Here is a 21,105-nt window from a genome sequence, read left to right on the forward strand (position 1 = left end):
AAAGAACAAAGAAAAAGAACTGGGCTGATTTTGTTTTGATGACTCTAGATCTATTTGTTAGAAAAGATTAAGAAAAAACATTATCAACTTTAGAATTGGGAGGGCTTATGATTGTCTATATAATCTTACACTCTGTTCCATTTTTCTATGGGTTAAGTTATTATGTCCACTATCTTTTTCAGTCCCCCAAGAATCTTTCCTGCAATGCAGCTATTTTAATTAACAGAACAAATGTACTATTGATCATCAATAAAATAGGCCAAACCATAATTAGGTATACGTACAGTGTATTACAAATTATTATTATTCTTCAATGGCAACAGAACCTTCTACATTCTATAGAGAATTGACGACTAAGGAACTCAGAGAGTATCATATCACACTTAATGATTATCACAAAAATTACCATGCAAGAAGGAAAATTTAAATGTTAACAACTACGTAAAATTCATAACGTTCTTTAGACATGTAAGTACTATATTGGGCTCTTATTTAAAATGTGATTAATTCTAGATAATACTTTTGATTTATTTTAGAACAAGAATCATCAGTTCCAGCAGAATTTGGTAAAGTTTGAAAACCCTTTCAAAAAATTAAATGAAGTCCTGAATTATTCCATGTTGAATTTCAATCAGTGAAACTGAAGGTTTTCCTCCTAAAAGCCTACCTGCGCATTGGCTTTCCTTCCATGCACCATGAAAAGTACCCTTCACCACACTCTACAGCCGAACCTAAGACAACAGAAAAGCAGTAACTTAATAAAAAACTATTTCTGATCTTTCCAGTAACAATCTCTATATAATCATTTCGTTCAGTGATAAAAAAAAAAAAACAAAACAACTTTACATCATATTATACCACAGGCCTTTTGCATCTGCACCGTCATAACCTTAGTGCCTTTAAGATGACTATCCTCAGTCTGGATATAGACATGGAAAGCTAAAACGATTATAAGTGAAAGTGAAGAAAGCGCGCTTATACAGTCCTGATTGCTAGGTTAGTTTTGGCCTCTCCTCAAAAAGTGCTTGAAGACGTTTAACTTTTGGCCTCACTATCAAGTATACCTACAGAACACATTTACCCACAGAAGTAATAAGAGGATAGACTGGATAGGGAACACGCTGGCTTAACAACGGATCTGAAGCTTTAACTTGTCCCGAAGTGACAGGAGCAGGGGGCCGGCATTTGCCTTTAAAAACAAACGACTCCGCTTCCGACAGTCAGGCAGCACGAACGGAGCAGAGTTCTGGTTCCAGACTAACATTCTCCTTACAAGCCCTTCGTTCAGTGCCCGAAACAATGTCCACCACCCACTTGGCAAGACCTCGGTAGGTCCCGAGGGTTAAATGGGACGCACAGTACCCATTTCCTTCCCCCGAATTCCAGCTCTTGTCCGGGGAAGCTGTGCAGGGTAAGAACCCCAGCGTCCCCCAGGGCTCCCGGGTAGGGGTGTCAGCCAGCTAGAGCGCAGTCTGGTGCCCCGCGAGGCCCAGCCCCAGCGCCCCAAAAGCCCCGTTTCGGCGCCCACTGACAGGCGGCAGGCGAAGCACGGCCCCCTACCCCACCCGGCAGCTCAGCAACTTAGGACCAGATTTGCAAAGCAAGTTCTGGGCGTTGTCCACTGTCTCCTGCTCTAAGGCGGCTAACTCACCGGCTCTGTCACTTTCTTCTCTGCCGCCGCCCCCTCTCTGCCTGCTCCACTGCCGCCGCTAGCGCAGGCAGGATCAGATCCTCAAACTATTTCCTCCCCACCCCTCTCGTCTCTTCAGCAGCGGAAGCGGTCCTGTTCCTAAATCGTTCCTTCTGGAACTCATACAGCCCGCCAAAAGGTTCCGGCGCGGCTCAGGAAGTAGCCGCGCCCTTTGCTGGAGATTCGGATCGCCTCAAAGACTGCCTGTCCTCTTAGCCACTTCCTCCAATCCTGAGGATGACCACTTTGCAAGTTCACAGCTGATCTGACAGTATTTGAATACCGAAGTTTCCTTCTTTCTTCTTTGTTTTCCCCACCAGAAGGCAATAGAAAAATGGGTGTAGTCACAAAAAGCTAGGAATTATTTATCCGTAGCTTGTAGGTCTCCTATTGCACTGTATAGGCACAATGTTGCCCCTCATTGTGGAGTGTATGATTGACGCGTGCGTAAGCGGGGCTGACATATCTCTCTTAGGCCCCTGCAATGTGCAAGCTGCTGGGGATACACAGCCAAATCAGAAATAGACCTGACCTTCCAGATTTCCCACAGTTTAGCTTTCAAGATACCAGAGTTTTATCCAAACACTTCACCAAGGACAAACAGATTAGCAGGAGAAAAACAAAAAGTGTTTGTCCAGACACTGTATGCCGACATTTCAAACACTTCCTCTGTGTGAAAAATTCTTTTTCAATTTGTGCTCTGCCCGATTTTACCAGACCACACAGCCATCTGATTTTTACTACACATTTAGACAATATACAAGTGATAAGGTCGGGGACTCAGTTTCAGTAATATCAGTGAAAGACTGTTGCTGTTTTCCTGATATCTTGTAGGCTAAGCATGAATTTAGCCAGATTTTCTTTAGCTGTTCTTCCCATGGGATTGACATATTTGTCCAGTTGTTTCTGAAAGAGAAAGAATACCTTCTGTTAATTAGGTTGTAGTGGGAAACGTGTCACCTTTAGATCCAGACCCCCATATTTTGAAATCCTAGTGCTGTGACTGACTTTGTGATCTTGGTCAAAGTTCTTAATCTCCTAAGCATTAGTTTTCTTTGTGTAAAAGAATAATAATGCCTCTTGTATAAAGTTGTTTTGAGAAATAAATTATAATGAAGATCATGTCGTGTGTATGGCACTTAGTAGGTATTCAACAGATGCCAATTTTGTTGCATGCCAAGTACTGCACTAGGCTTTGGAAATACAATCATGAATGAGATAGACAACATCCTAAAGCTCTAGTGATCATTTATGTGGTTATGGTGGTTGTTTTCCATTATGAGTAGTTGATCTAAATCATCTCCAAGCAAATGACCCAATACTGACTAGTGAGAAATCAGAGGAAATCTAATGGGGACTGGGGACTTCCTAGTAAATTTAGAAGAGATGCAATAAGAGATAGCATCTTTTCTCTCTGGCCATTGTTGTGTCTGGATATGACAACTGACACCACTACAACCATTTTGCAACCATGAGAGAAGCCAGAGGAGAGTGAAGCTAGAGAGTAAGGATGGTAGAACATGGAGGCTGAAAGAATTTGGGTCCTTGAATGTCATTTTTAAACTACTCATCCTTCCTTGCCCAGAGACTGCCCTATTGTTGGACTTCTAGTTATGTAAGATAATAAATTTCATATTTTAAAGTGAGTTGGGGGTTTCTAATACCTGCAGCCAGAAGCATACTAATTCATGTAAAAGGATATAGACAATAAACAAGTAAATAAGCAAAATAATTCCAGTCAGTGGCAAATGCTAGTAAGGAAGAAGATAAACAGGGTGATGTTAGGGAGAGTGATTAGTTAAGGCAAGGAGAGGCTACTTTATTTTTTATTTTTATTTAAAAATTTTTTAATGTTTACTATTTATTTTTGAGAGAGATAGAATGAGAGTGGGGGAGGAGCAGAGAGAGAGAGAGAGACAGGGAGATACAGAATCCAAAGCAGCTCCAGGCTCTGAGCTCTCAGCACAGAGCCCCACGCGGGGCTTGAACCCACGAACCGCAAGATCATGACCTGAGCTGAAGTACGACGCTTAACCAACTGAGCCACCCAGGTGCCCCTATTTATTTATGTTTATTAAAAATTTTTTATTTGAGAATAGGTAACACAATGTTACATTACTTTTCAGTGTACAACATAGTAATTCAATATCTCTATACATTATGCTATGCTTACTACAAGTGTAGCTATTATCTGTCCTGTTACATCACTATTACAATATCATTGACTATATTCCCTATGCTGTACCTTTTGTTCCCATGACATTCATTCCAGAATTGTTGCCTGTATCTCTAACTCCTCTTCATCCATTTTACCCATTTCCCCATGCTCCTTCCCTCTAGCAACCATCAGTTTGTTCTCTGTATTTATACGTCTGATTCTGCTTATTTTTTATTTGTTTTGTTTTTTAGATTCTACATATGAGTGAAATCATATGGTATTTGTCTTTCTTGGTCTTATTTCATTTAGCATAAAATCCTCAAGGTTCATCCGTGGGGAGAGGCTACGTTATTTCTGTTGTTGTTGTTATTTTTAAATATTTATTTTTGAGAGACAGTGAGAGAGAGTATGCTCACACGCGAGCAGGGGAAAGGCAGACAGAGAGGGAGACAGAGGCTTGGAAGTGGGCTCTGCACTGATAGCAGAGAGCTTAATGCCGGGCTTGAACTAATGAAAGGTGAGATGATGACCTGAGCCAAAGTCAGATCTTTTTTAAAAATTATTATTAATTTATTTTCAAGTTAGTTAACATACAGTGTTGTCTTGGCTTCAGAAGTAGAACCCAGTGATTCATCTCTTACATATAACGTCGAGTGCTTATTCCAAAAAGTGCCCTCCTTAATGCCAGTCACCCACTTAACACACCCCTCCACCCCCACCCCCATCAACCCTCACTCTGTTCTCTGTATTTAAGAGTCTTATAGGTTTGCCTCCCTCTTAGTTTTTATCGTATTTTTCCTTCCCTTCCCCTATGTTCGTCTGTTGAATTTCTCAAATCCCACATATGAGTGAAATCATATATTTCTGACTTATTTCAGTTAGCGTAATACCCTCCAGTTCCACCCACATTGTTGCAAATGGCAAGATTTCATTCTTTTTCATTGCCGAGTGGTATTCCATTGTATGTATATGTATACATATACATATGCAAGTGGTATTCCATTGTGTGTGTGTGTGTGTGTGTGTGTGTGTGTGTATCTTCTTTATCCATTCACATCTTCTTTATCCATTCATTGATGGACATTTGGGCTCTTTCCATAATTTGGCTATTGTCAATAGCACTGCTATAAGCATTGGGGTGCATGTGCCCCTTTGAATCAGCAGTTTTTCTCCTCTAGATAAATTCCTAGTAGTGCAATTGCTGGGTCATAGGGTAGTTCTATTTTTAATTTTTTGAGGAACCTCCAAATTGTTTTCCAGAGCAGCTGCACCAGTTTGCATTCCCACCAACAGTGCAAAAGGCTTCTTCTTTCTCCACATCCTCACCAACATCTGTTTCCTGAGTTGTTAATTTCAGCCATTCTGACAGGTGTGAGATGGTATCTCATTGTGGTTTTGATTTGTATTTCCCTGATGATGAATGATGTGGAGCATCTTTTCATGTATGCTTGCCATTTGGATGTCTTCTTTGGAGAAGTGTCTATTCATGTCTTCTGCCCATTTCTTTACTGGATTATTTGGTTTTTGTGTGTTGAGTTTGGTAAGTTCTTTATAGATTTTGGATACTAATCCTTTATCCAATATGTCTGATATACCTTCTCCCAATCTGTTGGTTCCCTTTTAGTTTTGTTGATTGTTTCCTTTGCTGTACAGAAGTTTTTTATCTTCATGAAGTTCCAATAGTTCATTTTTGCTTTTATTTCTTTTGCCTTTGGAGACATGTAAAGTATGAAGTTGCTGTGGCCGAGGTCAAAGAGATTGTTGCCTGTTTTCTTCTGTAGGATTTTGATGGTTTCCTGTCTCAAATTTAGGTCTTTTATTCATTTTGATTTTATTTTTGTGTATGATGTAAGAAAGTGGTTCCAGGTTCATTCTTCTGCATGTCGCTGTCCAGTTCTCCCAGCACCATTTGCTAAAGAGACTGTCTTTTTCCCACTGGATATTCTTTCCTGCTTTGTCAAAGATTAGTTGGCCATATATTTGTGGGTTCATTTCTGGGTTCTCTATTCTGTTCCATTGATCTGTGTGTCTGTTTTTGTGCCAATACCATATTGTTTTGATGATTACAGCTTTGTAATACAGCCTGAAGTCCAGAATTGTGATGCTTCCAGCTTGGGTGTTCTTTTCTAGCATTGCTTTGGCTATTCAGGGTCTTTTATGGTTCCATACAAATTTCAGGATTGTTTATTCTAGCTCTGTGAAGAATGGTGGTGGTATTTTGATAGGGATGGCATTGAATGTGTAGATGACTTTGGGTAGCATCAACATTTTAATGATAATTTGTTCTTCCAATCCATGAGCATGGAATGTTTTTCCATTTCTTTGTGTCTTCAATTTCTTTCATAAGCTTTCTATACTTTTCAGCGTACAGATCTTTTACCTCTTTGGTTAGGTTTATTCCTAGGTATTTTATGGTTCTTGGTGCAATTGTAAATGGTATTGATTCCTTGATATCTCTTTCTGTTGCTTCATAATTAGTGTATACAAATGCAGCCACTTTCTATATGTTGATTTTATATCTTGTGACTCGGCTGAATTCATGTACCAGTTCTCACAGTTTTTTGGTTGTGTCTTTCGGGTTTTCCATGCAGAGTATCATGTCATCTGCAAAGAGTGAAAGTTTGACTTCTTTGCCAATTTGGAGGCCTTTTATTTCATTTTGTTGTCTGATTGCTGAAGCTAGGACTTCCAATACTATGTTGAACAACGGTGCTGAGAATGGACACCCCTGTCTCATTCCTGATCTTATGCGGGAAGCTCTCAGTTTTCCCCCACTAACGATATTAGCTGTGGGCCTTTCATGTTGTGTGGCTTTTATGATGTTAAGGTATGTTCCTACTATCTCAGCTTTCTTGAGGGTTTTTATCAAGAAAGGATGCCATTTTTGTCAAATGCATTTTCTGCATCTAAGAATCATATGGTTCTTATCCTTTCTTCTATTAATGTGGCGTACCATGTTGATTGATTTGCAAGTACTAAACCAGCCCTGCAGCCCAGGAGTGAATCCCACTTGATCATAGTGAATAATTCTTTTAATGTACTGTTGAATTCAATTTGCTAGCATCTTATTGAGAATTTTTGCATCTGAGTTCATCAGAGATGTTGGCTTGCAATTCTTTTTAGTGGGGTCTTTTTCTGGATTTGGAATCAAGGTAATGCTGGCCTCACAGAATGAGTTTGGAGGCTTTCCTTCCATTTCTATTTTTTGGAATAGTTTGAGAAGAATAGGTATTAACTTTACTTTAAATGTCTGGTAGATTTCCCCTGGGAAGCCATCTGGCCCAGGACTCTTATTTGTTGGGAGATTTTAGGTAACTGATTCAATTGCTTTGCTGGTTATGGGTCTGTTCAAATTTTCTATTTCTTCCTGTTTGAGTTTTGCTAGGATATGAGTGTCTAGGAATTTTTTCATTTCTTCCAGATTGTCCAGTTTGTTGGCATATAATTTTTCATAGTATTCTCTTATAATTGTTTGTATTTCTGTGGTGTTGGTTGTGATCTCTCCTCTTTCATTCATGGTTTTATCTGTATGGGTCCTCTTTTCTTTTTGAGAAGTCTGGCTAGGGATTTATCAATTTTGTTTATTCTTTCAAAAAACCAGCTCTTAGTTTCATTGATCTGTTCTACTGTTTTTTGTTTTTGATTCTATATTGTTTATTTCTGCTCTAATCTTTTTTATTTTTCTTCTTCTTCTGGCTTTGGGCTTTATTTGCTGTGCCTTTTCTAGCTCCTTTAGGTGTAAGGTTAGGTGGTGTATTTAGGACTTTTGTTGCTTTTGAGATAGGCCTAAATTGCAATGTATTTTCCTCTTATGACTGCCTCCCAAAGGGTTTGGGCTGTCATGTTTTCATTTTCATTTGCTTCCATGTATTTTTAAATTTATTCTTTAATTTCCTGGCTAACCCATTCATTCTTTCATAGGATGTTCTTGAACTTCCATATATTTGGGGGCTTTCTAAATTTTTTCTTGTGGTTGATTTCAAGCTTCATAATGTTGTTATCTGAAAATAAACATGGTATGATCTCAATCTTTTTATACCTGTTGAGGGCTGTCTTGTGACCCAAAATGTGATCTATCTTGGAGAACATTCTATGTGCACTCTACAAGAATGTGTATTCTGCTGCATTAGGATGAAATGTTCTGAATATATCTGTTAAGTCCTTCTGGCCCAATGTGTCATTCAGAGCCATTGCTTCCTTACTGATTTCCTGCCTAGATGATTTGTCCATTGTTGTAAGTGGAGTATTAAAGTCTCCTACAATTACGATATTATTATCCAAAAGTTTGCTTATGTTTGTGATTAATAGATTTATATATTTGGGTGTGTTGGGCGCATAAATATTTACAATTGTTAGCTCTTCTTAATGGATAGACCCCTTAATTATGATATAATGCCCTTCTTCATCTCTTGTTACAGTGTTTGTTTTAAAATCTAGTTCATCTGATATAAGTATGGCTACTCTGGCTTTTTTTTTTTTTTTTTGATGTCCATTAGCATGATAGATAGTTCTCCATCCCCTCACTTTCTTTCTTTTTTTTTTTTTTTATTTTTTTTTCAACGTTTATTTATTTTTGGGACAGAGAGAGACAGAGCATGAATGGGGGAGGGGCAGAGAGAGAGGGAGACACAGAATCGGAAACAGGCTCCAGGCTCTGAGCCATCAGCCCAGAGCCCGACGCGGGGCTCGAACTCACGGACCACCGTGAGATCTTGACCTGGCTGAATTCAGACGCTTAACCGACTGCGCCACCCAGGCGCCCCCATCCCCTCACTTTCAATCTGCAGGTGTCCTCAGATCTAAAATGAGTAGCTTGTAGGCAGTATATAGATGAATCTTGTTTCTTTATCCATTCTGATACTCTGTGTCTTTTGATTGGGGCATTTAGTCCATTTACATTCAGAGTGATTATTGAAAGATATGAATTTGATGCCATTGTGTTATCTGTAGATTTCACTTTTTGTGATGTCAATCGTCCTTTGTAGTCTTTGCTGCTTTCCACTCATGGAGCTCCCCTTAGGATCTCTTGCAGGGCTAGTTTAGTGGTCATGAACTTCTTTACTTTTTGTTTGTCTGGGAAAATCTTTCTCTCTCCTTCTATTCTTAAGACACCCTTGTTGAATAAAGGATTTTTGGCTGCATATTTTTCCTATTAGCACACAGAATATTTCCTGCTACTCCCTTCTGGCCTGCCAAGTTTCAGTGGACAGGTCTGTTACTAACCTTATGTGTCTACCCTTTTGTCCTTGGCTACTTTCAGAATTCTCTCTTTATCTTCGTATTTTGTCAGTTTCACCATGATATGTTGTGGTGTTGACTGGTTTTTATTGATTTTAAAGGGAGTTATTTGTGCCTCTTGGACTTGGATGCCTATTTCCTTCCCCAGATTAGGAAGTTCTCCGCTATAATTTGTTCCAATAAGCCTTCTGCCCCTTTCTTTCATTTTTCTTCTTTTGGACCTCCTATGACATGGATATTGTTTCATTTCATGGAATTACTCAGTTCTCCAATTCTCCCTCATAATCTAGTAATTTTCTTTCCCTCTTATTTTGCAGCTTCATTATTTTCCATAATTTTATCTTCTATTTCACCTATTCTCCCCTCTGCTTTTTCCATCCTTGCTGTCACTGTATCTATTTTGCATTTCAGTTATAGCATTTTAAAAACTCATTGTGACTAGTTCCCAAGTCTTTGATCTCTGCAGCAAGAGATTCTCTGGTGTTTTCTATGCTTTTTTTTTCAAGCCCAATTATTAGTCTTATCACTGTTATTCTAAATTCTTGTCCAGATATATTGCTTATATCTGTTACACACAATTCTCTGGCTGTGATTTCTTCCTGAATTTTCTTTTGGGGAGAATTCCTCCATTTTGTCGTTTTGGCTGTTTCTGTCTCTGGCATGTTTTAAAAGCTTGTTATGTATCCTGCACCTGTGAGTACTATTATATTAAAAAAGGGCCATACACTATCCAGGGCCTGGCACTTCAGGAAGTGTTGTTGGTGTGTGTTGCATGCACTGTGTTGTTGCATTTTGGCTCCTCTATCCCACTGTTTGGTCCTCTGCAAAGTTCCTCCTTGCTTCTAGTGGTGGAGTGTTTGGACCTTCAACCAGGTGTGCTTTGACTTGTTTGTTGAAGTAACCCAGGAAATAAAGGGAAAAGTGGGGGGAAGGCTGATCCCATAAAAAGAGAAAAATGAAAGGGGAGAAAAGAAGACCAAACAGAGAATCAAAAAACTATAAGGCTAAATCCAAAAAAGACAAAGGAAAATAAAGAAGAAGAAGAAATAGAAAAGGTGTTAAAAGAGTAGAATAAAAATAGCTGATTAGGGGTGCCTGCGTGGCTCAGTTGGTTAAGTGTCTGACTTCAGCTCAGGTCATGATTTTACTGCTCATGAGTTCGAATCCCACATTGGGCTCTCTGCTGACAGCTCAGAGCCTAGAGCCTGGTTCAGATTCTGTGTCTTCCTCTCTCTCTGTCCCTCTCCCTCTCATGCTCTGTCTCTTTCTCTCAAAAATAAATAAATGTTTAAAAAAAATTTTTTTTAATGTATGATGAAACACACACACACACACACACACACACAATAAGAAGTGACCAAAATCAAATCAGAAACTATGAGCTTGATTCAAAAAAAAAAAAAAAAGATGGTAGAAAGAAAAGTAAAAGGAGGGGAGGTACCCAAAATAGTGGTCTGTTGGTCCCTGGGAGGGTGGCTGTGTTGGTCCGGAGGAGAGGCTGGTTGCGTTGGGTCAGTCAGTTTTACTCCAATAGGTAAGCAGTTACCAGGCACCAAGGGGCAAGGCTTTGTGTAAGTGGGTCGTCTCCCCTTGGAGGCCACTGCACTGCTCCCTGAAGTCCCACCATGTCGGTGAAGGGGAGAAGAAATGGCCACATCCCAGTCTCTCCCCTGACTGGGTGTCTCAAACCACGCTGTTCAGGCAGCCCTCAGAATAGCAAGGGCAGTCAGCTTGCCCTGCTCCAATCTCCCCAGCTGCCTAGGTGTCTGCTGGGATTCAAACCCTGATGTCTTAAAGGACCCTGCACCACACGGACCCTGTTCTGATGTAGAGCCACTCTGCCCTGCTGATAAAAGAACTTTTGGCTGGCACCTGCAGAGTCTTTTGTCCTTGGGGAGGCAATAAACCCTTTTCCCACAGTACTTGAGGGAAGGGATCTTTCTCTCCCCTTGCGCCCCTGAGATCGCTACACCGTGATATGTGCTCTGGGGCCGGCTCATCCTCCCCAGGAGCACACACACAACTCCCAGCTTTGCTCTGGAGAAAGTCATGCACGTTTGAAATCGCTGAATTTCAGCTCCTACAACTGTTTGCAAACTATAAACTGGCACTCTCTGTATTTCTCCTTCCCCAGTCCATGGTCTGGAGAGGTTTTCCTCTTGTGCTAATTTGATACCGACTTTTAGAAGCCCTCTCTCTTTCTCTCCCTTTTGTCTCTACACAGAGAGGGTTCCCTCCCCTCTGTACCTATGCCATTTTATCTCCCCCAATTCACATACATGCACCTCGATCCTGCCAAGCTGTCTGCCTCCAACTATAGAGATCCTTCTACCGCTCTGCAGATAGATTTCCTGGGTGTTCCAAGCGATCTGACCTCAATACAGCTGTGTTTGAGGGATGAGGAAGTAGGGTCCCCCTACTTCTCCACCATCTTAGCTCTGCCTGAAGTCAGACGCTTAACCAATTGAGCCACCCAGGCACCCCTAGAGGCTACTTAAAATTTTTTTAAATGTTTATTTATTTTTGAGAGAGAGACAGACAGATTGCAAGGAGGAGAGGGGCAGAGACAGAGGGAGATACCAAATCCAAAGCAGGCTCCAGGCTCTGAGCTATCAGTACAGAGCCCAACACAGGGCTTGAACTCACAAACTGTGAGATCCTGACCTGAGTGGAAGTCCGACCCTTAACTGACTAAGCCACACAGGCGCCTCTAGGGTACTTTAAATTGCATGATGAAGGGGGCGCCTGGGTGGCGCAGTTGGTTAAGCGTCCGACTTCAGCCAGGTCACGATCTCGCGGTCCGTGAGTTCGAGCCCCGCGTCGGGCCCTGGGCTGATCTCTCAGAGCCTGGAGCCTGTTTCCGATTCTGTGTCTCTCCCTCTCTCTGCCCCTCCCCTGTTCATGCTCTGTCTCTCTCTGTCCCAAAAATAAATAAAAATTTAAATTGCATGATGAAGGAAGTACTTTGGAGAGGTGGGTTGAGATCAGAAAGATGAGAGAGAAGCAATCCAGGTGGAAGGCAGGGAGAAGAGTGTTTCAGGTAGAAGGAATAGGAAGGGGAAGGACCTGAGGCACAAGTATATTTGTCTTGTTCAAGGAGCATAAAGAAGGGCTGTGTAGGGGGCGCCTGGGTGGCTCAGTTGGTTGGGTGACTGACTTCAGCTCAGGTCATGATCTCACAGCTCGTGAGTTCGAGCCCCACGTCAGGCTCTGTGCTGACAGCTCAGAGCCTGGAGCCTGCTTCTGCTTCTGTGTCTTCCTCTCTCTCTGCCCCTAACCCACTCGCATTCTGTCTCTGTCTCTCTCAAAAATAAATAAACATTAAAAAAAAAATTTAAAAAAAAAAAAAAGAAGGCCAGTGTGGCTATAAATGGTATCAGACATGAAATAAGAGAAACAGACAAGACCAAGGTCATATATTGTCTTGTAGGATACTGTAAGAAGTTCAGATTTCATTATATATTTTATGGGAAGGCTCTATATAAATGGAGACATTATAGTTCAGTTTAGGTTTGACAGTTGATCCCAAATTCAAAGCTTTTGAAAATTAGAAAAAAGGAAAATATGGATGTTCTTTATAAAGTATAAGAGACAATTACATGTGAGAAATATTTTTGCTATCTTATTTCCTGTCTTGAAGAATAAAGGTTGTAATACATGTAAAGTACTTAAGAAGTCTCTGGCACATCATAGATGCTCAATAAATACAATTACCTGAATTTTTAAGTGAAAAATTCAATGGAAAACTCAATGACTCAGGTCACAGAAAAAGTCATCTTGAATAATTTCTATGAAATAATTAAGATATAAAAATGTGTATTAAAAAAAGATAGAGTAACAAGGACAAAACTTCCCTTCCCACTAAGAACAATTAAAAACTGGAAAAATACAAGAAACAAGCTCTCAGGCAGCAAACAACAGTGAGCCTTTAGAGAGATGGTACAAACAAGGTGAATCCTACTATTGCCCCAGGTTATTGCATGGAGATTTTGCCACAGAGCAGGGAAGGACAACCGAGGTGGAGCCTGAAAGCCTTAAATTGATAAGATGAAGCTAGGAGTCTGGGAAGACTATGGCAGCTTGAGTTTGCAGCCCAGAGTACCAAACAGGAAAGAGCTACACTGAGTTCCAGAGAGCTTCAGAGGATTCCTCTGGAATCTTTTCCCGGCTGTACTGAGATATAATTGACATATTACATTGTGTAAGTTTAAGGTTGTACCCCCCTTGAATCTTAATCTGAGTGCTGATCAGCATCTGCATGTGAAGAAAGTATCTAAGGCCAGGGAAAATATTATCTGGAAGGATTAGAAGAAACAATCTGTGGAATGCACATAATGGGATTATTCTCACACACCAAAGTGAAAAATTCTCATAGTTCACAAGATGGGTAAAGTACTTAGGAGAGTATTGGTGAGTTCGAGCCCCGCGTCAGGCTCTGGGCTGATGGCTCGGAGCCTGGAGCCTGTTTCCGATTCTGTGTCTCCCTCTCTCTCTGCCCCTCCCCCGTTCATGCTCTGTCTCTCTCTGTCCCCAAAATAAATAAACGTTGAAAAAAAAAATTTAAAAAAAAAAGAAATTAAAAAAAAAAGCTATATGACACGGAACAAAGTAAAAGTCACAATGTTTGGTGCCCAATTAAGAATTACAAAGCATTCAAAGAAGCAGGAAAATATGGCTCATACTCAGGAGAAACATTAATCAACGGAAACAGGCACAGAAATGACACAGGTGATAAACTTAGGAGACAAGGATACTAAAAGAGTTATGAAATCTATATTCCATATGTTCAAGGAGGTAGAGGAAAGATTGGAAATTTTTTTAACTTTTTTTTTTAGTAGTGGGGCAAATGTAGTCTACACAGGGGATATGAAGAAAGACTCAAAATTCCAGAGATGAAAACACAAATGTATGAGATGCAAGAGGCACTGGATGAGACTAAAAACAAATTAGACATTGCAGGAACAAAGATTAGTGAACCTGAAGATACAGCAATAGAAACGATCCAAAATGAAACACGGAGAGAAAGAGACTAAAGAAAATGAACAAAGCATCAAGAGTTGTGGAATAATTTAAAGTGGCCTAATATATGTGTAACTAGAGTTCCTGGAAACAGATGTAGGCATGGGGCAGCATAAAACATATTTGAAGAGACACTGATTGAGATGTTTCAAAATTTGATGAAAACTGTAACTCCACAGATCCAGAAAGCTCAATAAACTCTGAATACAAGATATGTGAAGAAAACAACACCAATGCATCAAATTGCTTAAAGTCAGTAATAAAGAAGAAATCTTAAAAGTAGACAGAAAAAAGAAGCACATTATATACAAAGGAACAAAAATAAGAATGACAACAGATTTTTTTTCATAGGAAACCATGTAAGCCAGAAGACAGGCAAAATATCTTTAAAGTATTGAAGAAAAAAAACCCATCTGCTTAGAATTCTATAACTAGCAAAAATATATTTGAAAAACCAAAGGCAAAATAAAGATTTTTCTGAGACACACAAAAGCTGCAGGAACTCATCACTAACAGATTTATACTACAAGAAATGTTAAAGGAAATCTTTTTGTTTTATTATTTTATTTTATTTTATTTTACTTTACTTTTATTTTATTTTATTTTATTTTATTTTATTTTAAGAGAAAAAGCACAAGCAGGGGAGGGGCAGAGGGGGAGAGAGAGAATCTTAAGCAGGCTCAACACCCAGTGTGGATCATAACCTGAGCCGAAATCAAGAGTTGGATGCTTAACCTACTAGCCAACCAGATGCCCCAGAGAAAATCTTACATACAGAAAGAAAATGGTGCCCTGTGGAAATCTGGACCTACATAAAGGAACAAAAACTACCAGATATGGTAAATATGTGAGTAAATATAAAAGAATTTTTTCTCATATTTAATCTCTTTTGAGATTAATGACTGTTTAAAGAAAAAAATAATAACAATGTTTGGTTGGGTTATAATACATGCAGAAGTGAAATGAATGACAAAAATAGCATAAAGGCCAGGAGGGGGAAAATGGAAGTATACTGTTGTAATTTATTTTTCCCTTTTCTTTCTTTCCCTTCCTTCCTTCCTTCCTTTCTTCCTTCCTCCTTTCCTTTCTTTTTTTTAAGGAGATAGGAGCTTATCGAATACATTGCAAGGAACCATCAGGCAGGCCAACAACTGTCTGCAGGAGGCAGTGGTGAGGGCTATAGCTAAGCGGGGGAAGTGAGGTGGTATGGGAATACATGGAATTTCCCTGTTTTGGTAACTGCCCAGTGGTAAGTAGGCCCAGCTAGAGCTTATGGATATTTTGAGGTGTGTCACCCAATGAGCCTGTTTGCATTCAGTCCAGTGGTCACTGTGGGCCCTTTTACCTTACTAAGGTTTCCATTGCCCAAACCTGTTTCCTAAAAGCAGCTTCTACATCTTCCCCTGACAGATCGACAATGACAGACCTTTGGCATTTGGGTAGAAGTCTTGTCTCCAGTAGCTGCTTCATGCTGGATGGGAGGGAATGCTGTCCCTACCTAAACTTGTCAGTCCATTAGGGGTTCTGTGCAGTTATACACCAGAGCATGGTATTATATTAATGGGCTGATAGGTGATTTGAATGAAACTCCTTGGTGGCCAGATCCATGGGATTTAGTGGGAGGGGATCTTCTGATGGTATGAGCTGGAATCCTTGTTGAATCACCATTGTATATGGAATTATTGGATTCACTCAGATGTATAGGAATGTATTTTGCCTGTAGATCAAGATGGCGACTGGATCCGTGGGAACAAAGAAAAAGATGGGGGTGGGGGGTGGGGTGGGGACAAAAGAAGCTGGCTGAGAGCCAGCCAGCATCAGGAAAGGGTCCCAACCAAGTCCATAAGGTATGTGGATTTGCCCTAGTCAAGCTTCTGCTGCCTGTTGTGCCCCATGTTAGAAATGGAGACCTCAGAAGGACAGAGTGGGAGAGGAGGCAGGCTCAACAGGCATAGGCTGACCTGTTCTCTGTCAGACCTTCAGACCCTGGAGCCGCCCTGGCCATAGACCTTCAGTTATCTGAGGAGTACAAGGGTTAACTGCCAAAGGGCTGAATAGAGAAAGGAGAGGGAGAGAAGGATCCTTCCAAAGGGCAAGAGGGGAAATCCTTCACCCTTTCAGGCAAGGGTAGTTTGGCTGGTTCCCCTTGGGGCTTCAGATCCTCACTGGAGAATGACCTTGGCCAGAGGTTGTCAGTTCCCCTAGGAGTATTAGAGTTGGTCTGTCAAGGGAAAGTCCCAAAATTCCCTGGAGAATCTGAGTAAAGTCCTGAGGCAGCAGAGTTTCCCCATGAGGGCCACCAAATGTGGGGTGGCCTGATTGGGTGGAGGCCAGTGGCACAGGCAGTGAAAGAATTCAGCCAAAGCAGAACAAAGGATTAGAAGTCCACTGAATACACTGCAAGGGAGCAGCAGGCAAGACAAAGGGGAGACTACCTGCCTGTAAGGTTCTCATATAGACATGAAAGGGCTTTACTTTTATTTCACAGTGGACTCTACTAAAGATGTATACTATAAACCATAAAACAACCACAAAAGACCCCCAACAAAACACAATGATATAATATGGCAAAAAAAGATAAAATGAAAAATATAATATACTAAATTTATCCAAAAGGTAAAACAAAAAAGGAAAAAGAGAAATGAAGAATAAATGGGACAATTAGAAAACAAATAGCAAGATGGTGGAGTAAAAACCCTACCATATCAATAATCACAGTAAATATAAATAGACTAAACACTCCAATTAAAAGTTAGAGATGATCAGATTGGATTAAAAAAAAAGATTCCACTGTATCTTGCCTACAAGAAACTCACTTTATTATTTAAAAAAAATTTTTATTAAGTAAGCTCTATACCCAACGTGGGGCTTGAACTCACAACCCTGAGCTCTAGAGTCACATGCTTTACTGACTGAACCAGCCAGGCACCCCCAGGAAACTCACTTTAAATATAAAAATGTATAGGGGCGCCTGGGTGGCGCAGTCGGTTAAGCGTCCGACTTCAGCCAGGTCACGATCTCGCGGTCCGTGAGTTCGAGCCCCGCGTCGGGCTCTGGGCTGGTGGCTCGGAGCCTGGAGCCTGTTTCCGATTCTGTGTCTCCCTCTCTCTCTGCCCCTCCCCCATTCATGCTCTGTCTCTCTCTGTCCCAAAAATAAATTAAAAAAAAAAAATAAATAAATATAAAAATGTATAGATAATATTATAATAAACACACTATACCCACCATTGAGTTCAAGAAATAAAATGTCATAAATACAATTGAAACATCCTATATACCCTTCTTTGATGTCTTATGTCCTCTCATCACAAAGTAAATATCATTTCAAAGTTAGTTATTGCCTTACCATTCCTACACATTTTCTTTGTATTTATTGTGACTATATATGCAATATGCAGTGTGTGCGTGTATGGTTTTAAACTTTACATAAATGCTATCAAAGTGTATGTGTTCTGCAACTTGCTTTTATTACTGGACATTCTGTTTGTTAAGATTTATCCATGCTAATCAATGAAGGTCCAATTTAGTAATTCATAAAGTGTGGTCCGAGACCAGTAGTATCAGCATTACTTAGGAAATGTAATTTTTTTACGTTTATTTATTTATTTTCAGAAAGAGAGAGAGAGCAGGGGAAGGGCAGAGAGAGAATGGGAGAGAGAGAGAATCCCAAGCAGGCTCCACACTGTCAGTACGGAGCTCAATGCAGGCCTTGAACTCACGAAGTGCGAGATCCTGACCTGAGCTGAAATCAGAAGTTGGCTGCTTAACCAACTGAGCCACCCAGGCACCTCAGGAAATTCAAATTCTTGAGCCCTATCGCTGATGTCCTGAATCAGAAACTCTGGGGATGAGGCCTGGTAACCTGTGTCTTAACAAGTTCTCCAGGATTACAATGCATGTTAAAGCTTAAGATCCAGCACTCTTATTTATTTTCACTGCTGGTATTCCACTGCATGAATACACCACAGATTTAAAAAAACAAAACAAAAAACCTACTATCTTTTAGATGGATATTTTGACTATTTTCAATTTTCCCTATTACAATGCTACAATGTGAATTCTTGCACATGCTCCCTTGTGTACACATGTATGAGTTTCTCTAGGATAAGAAGTATGAGTAAACTTGCTGACTTGTATGCTATGTGTATCTTCAACTTTACAGCACTAGCCCGAGTGCTCTCTAAAGTGGTTGTTCTGTTTTACAACCATTCCTGCTGCTGCCGCTGCTACTAGCAAATACTTATATAACATGAACTACATGCCAGACATTGTTCTGTTTTTCTTATATTAACTCATTATACTGACACTAGTCCTTTTAGGGTAGGAGCTATTCTTCTATTATTATCATCATCTCATTTAAAAAAATTTTTTTTTAATGTTTATTTATTTTTGAGACAGAGAGAGACAGAGCATGAACAGGGGAGGGTCAGAGAGAGGGAGACACAGAATCTAAAACAGGCTCCAGGCTCTGAGCTGTCAGCACAGAGCCCGACGCGGGGCTCGAACTCACGGACCATGAGATCATGACCTGAGCCAAAGTCGACCGCTTAACCGACTGAGCCACCCGGGCGCCCCTCATCATCTCAATTTTACAAATGGTACCAAGATGTTAACTAAGCCCATGCCAGAGACCAGCTCCAGCAACCAGGGGTTCCCAAAGGAAGAATGGCGTCGGTGAAAATAAAATAAAACTAAAATAAAACACTGGAAAATAAAAAACTAAAATAAAAAGCTAAAACTAAAATACAAATGGACAGAGACAACAGCAGTGTGTTGAACTGGCCGATTTATTGGGGTAAACGTGGCATTATATATACTAGTGATTTCCTTGCAACATGCGTCATCTATGTTTTTCTAACATTACCCAATTCTAAAATTGTTCCTTTGTATAATCAGCCAAAAAGGAATAACCTGATTGTTTTGTCATAACGTTCCCTCCTGCCTTTTGCTTATTGATTAATTTCTTTTATTATTTTTATTATATATCTATGTTTGTCTATAATTTATAAAGTATTTGTTTTGCTGTTTTCACGAAAGGTCATTTATCTCTCAACACCTCAAGTGGAACAGTTACAGGGACATGACCTCTTAGTTGTTTCCCTGAACCATTCGTGATTTTGAAGAACAAAAGTGTTCATCTGGGTCCAAGGTGCCAGGAAGGGGGCCAAGAGGGCCTTAGAAACCCACGCCTTATACATTCTCAGAGAGACAATGCACCTAGGAACCAATGAACCATTCTGTACTTTAACCGACTAGGTTCAATCATCATCAGGAATGCTTCCTGGGGGCCAAGTGGGCCTAGGGGTCAGAGTGACCTGTGTCCATAGATACACTCCTTAGTTACCGAAGTGGGGCTTTCAGATCCATGTCTCTCCTTCGTTGGCCGCCCTTGCTGGCAAATGCACGAGGCTATCCTTCCTGCAAGTAGAGGAGTCTCCATAGGGAATGGCAAGGGCTAAACGTAAGGCCACACAATTTCTTGCGGAACCTTATTTTTTCCCCAATGGTTCTTTTCCCAGGGGGCCTGCCGAGGGCAATTCCCCAACAGACAATACCCCAGGTACTTTTATGGCCAAATTACCTAAAAGCGGGAGTCCCAGAAGCTTCACTGTTGGCGGGCCGCCCTGCAGTCACCAATCCGTCCACAGCCCAGGCCCTGCCACTCAGGCTGGGACAGCTCGGCTTCCAGCAAGCCCACAGTCAGGCTAAGCCAAAGAGGCAGAGCCAGGACTTGAGACCAAGCAAAATGGCTCTAGAATCTGCTTTCAGCCACAGGGCTATGCTGTCTCTCCCACCAGCAGTTTATGAGGGTTCTTGTTAGTCTACATTATCATCATACTTGGTGTTTCCCAACTTTAAATTTGTTTTGCCAATCTGATGGGTACAAAACGGTAATTCACTGTGGTTTAGATGTGCTTTTATCTGATTACTGGTGCTGTCAAGGCATATTTTCATACGTGTAGCTGGAATTCAGGTTTCTCTTCTAGAAATTGCCTGTTGTAAAACATAGCTTCAAAGGTGATCCTTAGCTTATTCTGTAACATGAGAAAATGATATTGAGGAAGGTATAAAAATGTTAGGGAATGCTGCTAAGCACTGACTGAATTTTCAAACTCTTACTTGAGATAAGAGCAGTCCCTCATAATTTTATAAAGCTGTGATTCATTCTCTGACCCATGGCAATCTGGTTTGTCCTTCTGCTAACTTTATTTCTTTTCAAAGTGGAGCAAGTCAGTGTAAATCAACCCTTTCTATATATGTCAAGGCCTAGAGAACTCCATTTAGAAATATGAATGCAATAAACCTGGAATTTTCAACAAGGGGGGGATTTTTGTCACCTTGAGTGAAACTATGACCACAGGGAGCCTGCATTTCTAGTTGAAAGTATCCCTAAAATAGATTTTATCTGGTTTGGGTATGAGGCAGTAGCAACAGCCAAAATGGCTCATCAGGGGTTGCTGAGTTTACCTGACAGTCTTTCAGTTAGAAATTATACATTGTTTGCCATGTATAAAATACTGTGCATAGGCCAGAGATTCAGCAGTAAACAAGACCCACGTGTTTACTTGTTTTATGGAAATTGCATTCTTTTTTTTTTTATTTTTTTTCAACGTTTATTTATTTTTTTGGGGGGACAGAGAGAGACAGAGCATGAACGGGGGAGGGGCAGAGAGAGAGGGAGACACAGAATCGGAAACAGGCTCCAGGCTCTGAGCCATCAGCCCAGAGCCTGACGGGGGGCTCGAACTCACGGACCGCGAGATCGTGACCTGGCTGAAGTCAGACGCTTAACTGACTGCACCACCCAGGCGCCCCAGAAATTGCATTCTTGAGGAGACAGACATTCTAAACCTAAACCACAAATTGCAGAAGTTTAATTACTGTTGGGATAGTTGTCTGAAAGAGACCTGTAGCATGCTAAAGAAGCTATGTAGTAGGGAGCCCAGATCTGGTCTAGAGGGTATGGGGAGATGTACGGGTAACCTCTAAAATGGCCCCT

The 21,105-nt window shown here is 40.7% G+C and overlaps 1 protein-coding gene across 1 annotated transcript in view; it reads right to left on the bottom strand.

Moving 5' to 3' along the window:
* The window catches only part of KLHL20 (kelch like family member 20), a 74,910-nt gene extending 73,154 nt beyond the window's left edge, over positions 1-1,756 (bottom strand). The window contains exons 1-2 of the mRNA XM_040446758.1: positions 1,652-1,756; positions 668-731 (exon numbers count right to left, since the gene is read on the bottom strand). Coding sequence (XP_040302692.1) covers positions 668-690 — 23 coding nt within the window. The 5' untranslated portion in view covers positions 691-731; positions 1,652-1,756. The remainder of the gene's footprint in view (positions 1-667; positions 732-1,651) is intronic.
* Positions 1,757-21,105: the final 19,349 nt, after the last annotated feature.

This window comes from Herpailurus yagouaroundi, unplaced genomic scaffold, assembly GCF_014898765.1.
Source record: "Herpailurus yagouaroundi ecotype Mexico unplaced genomic scaffold, PumYag 195, whole genome shotgun sequence".
Lineage (NCBI taxonomy): Eukaryota > Metazoa > Chordata > Mammalia > Carnivora > Felidae > Herpailurus > Herpailurus yagouaroundi.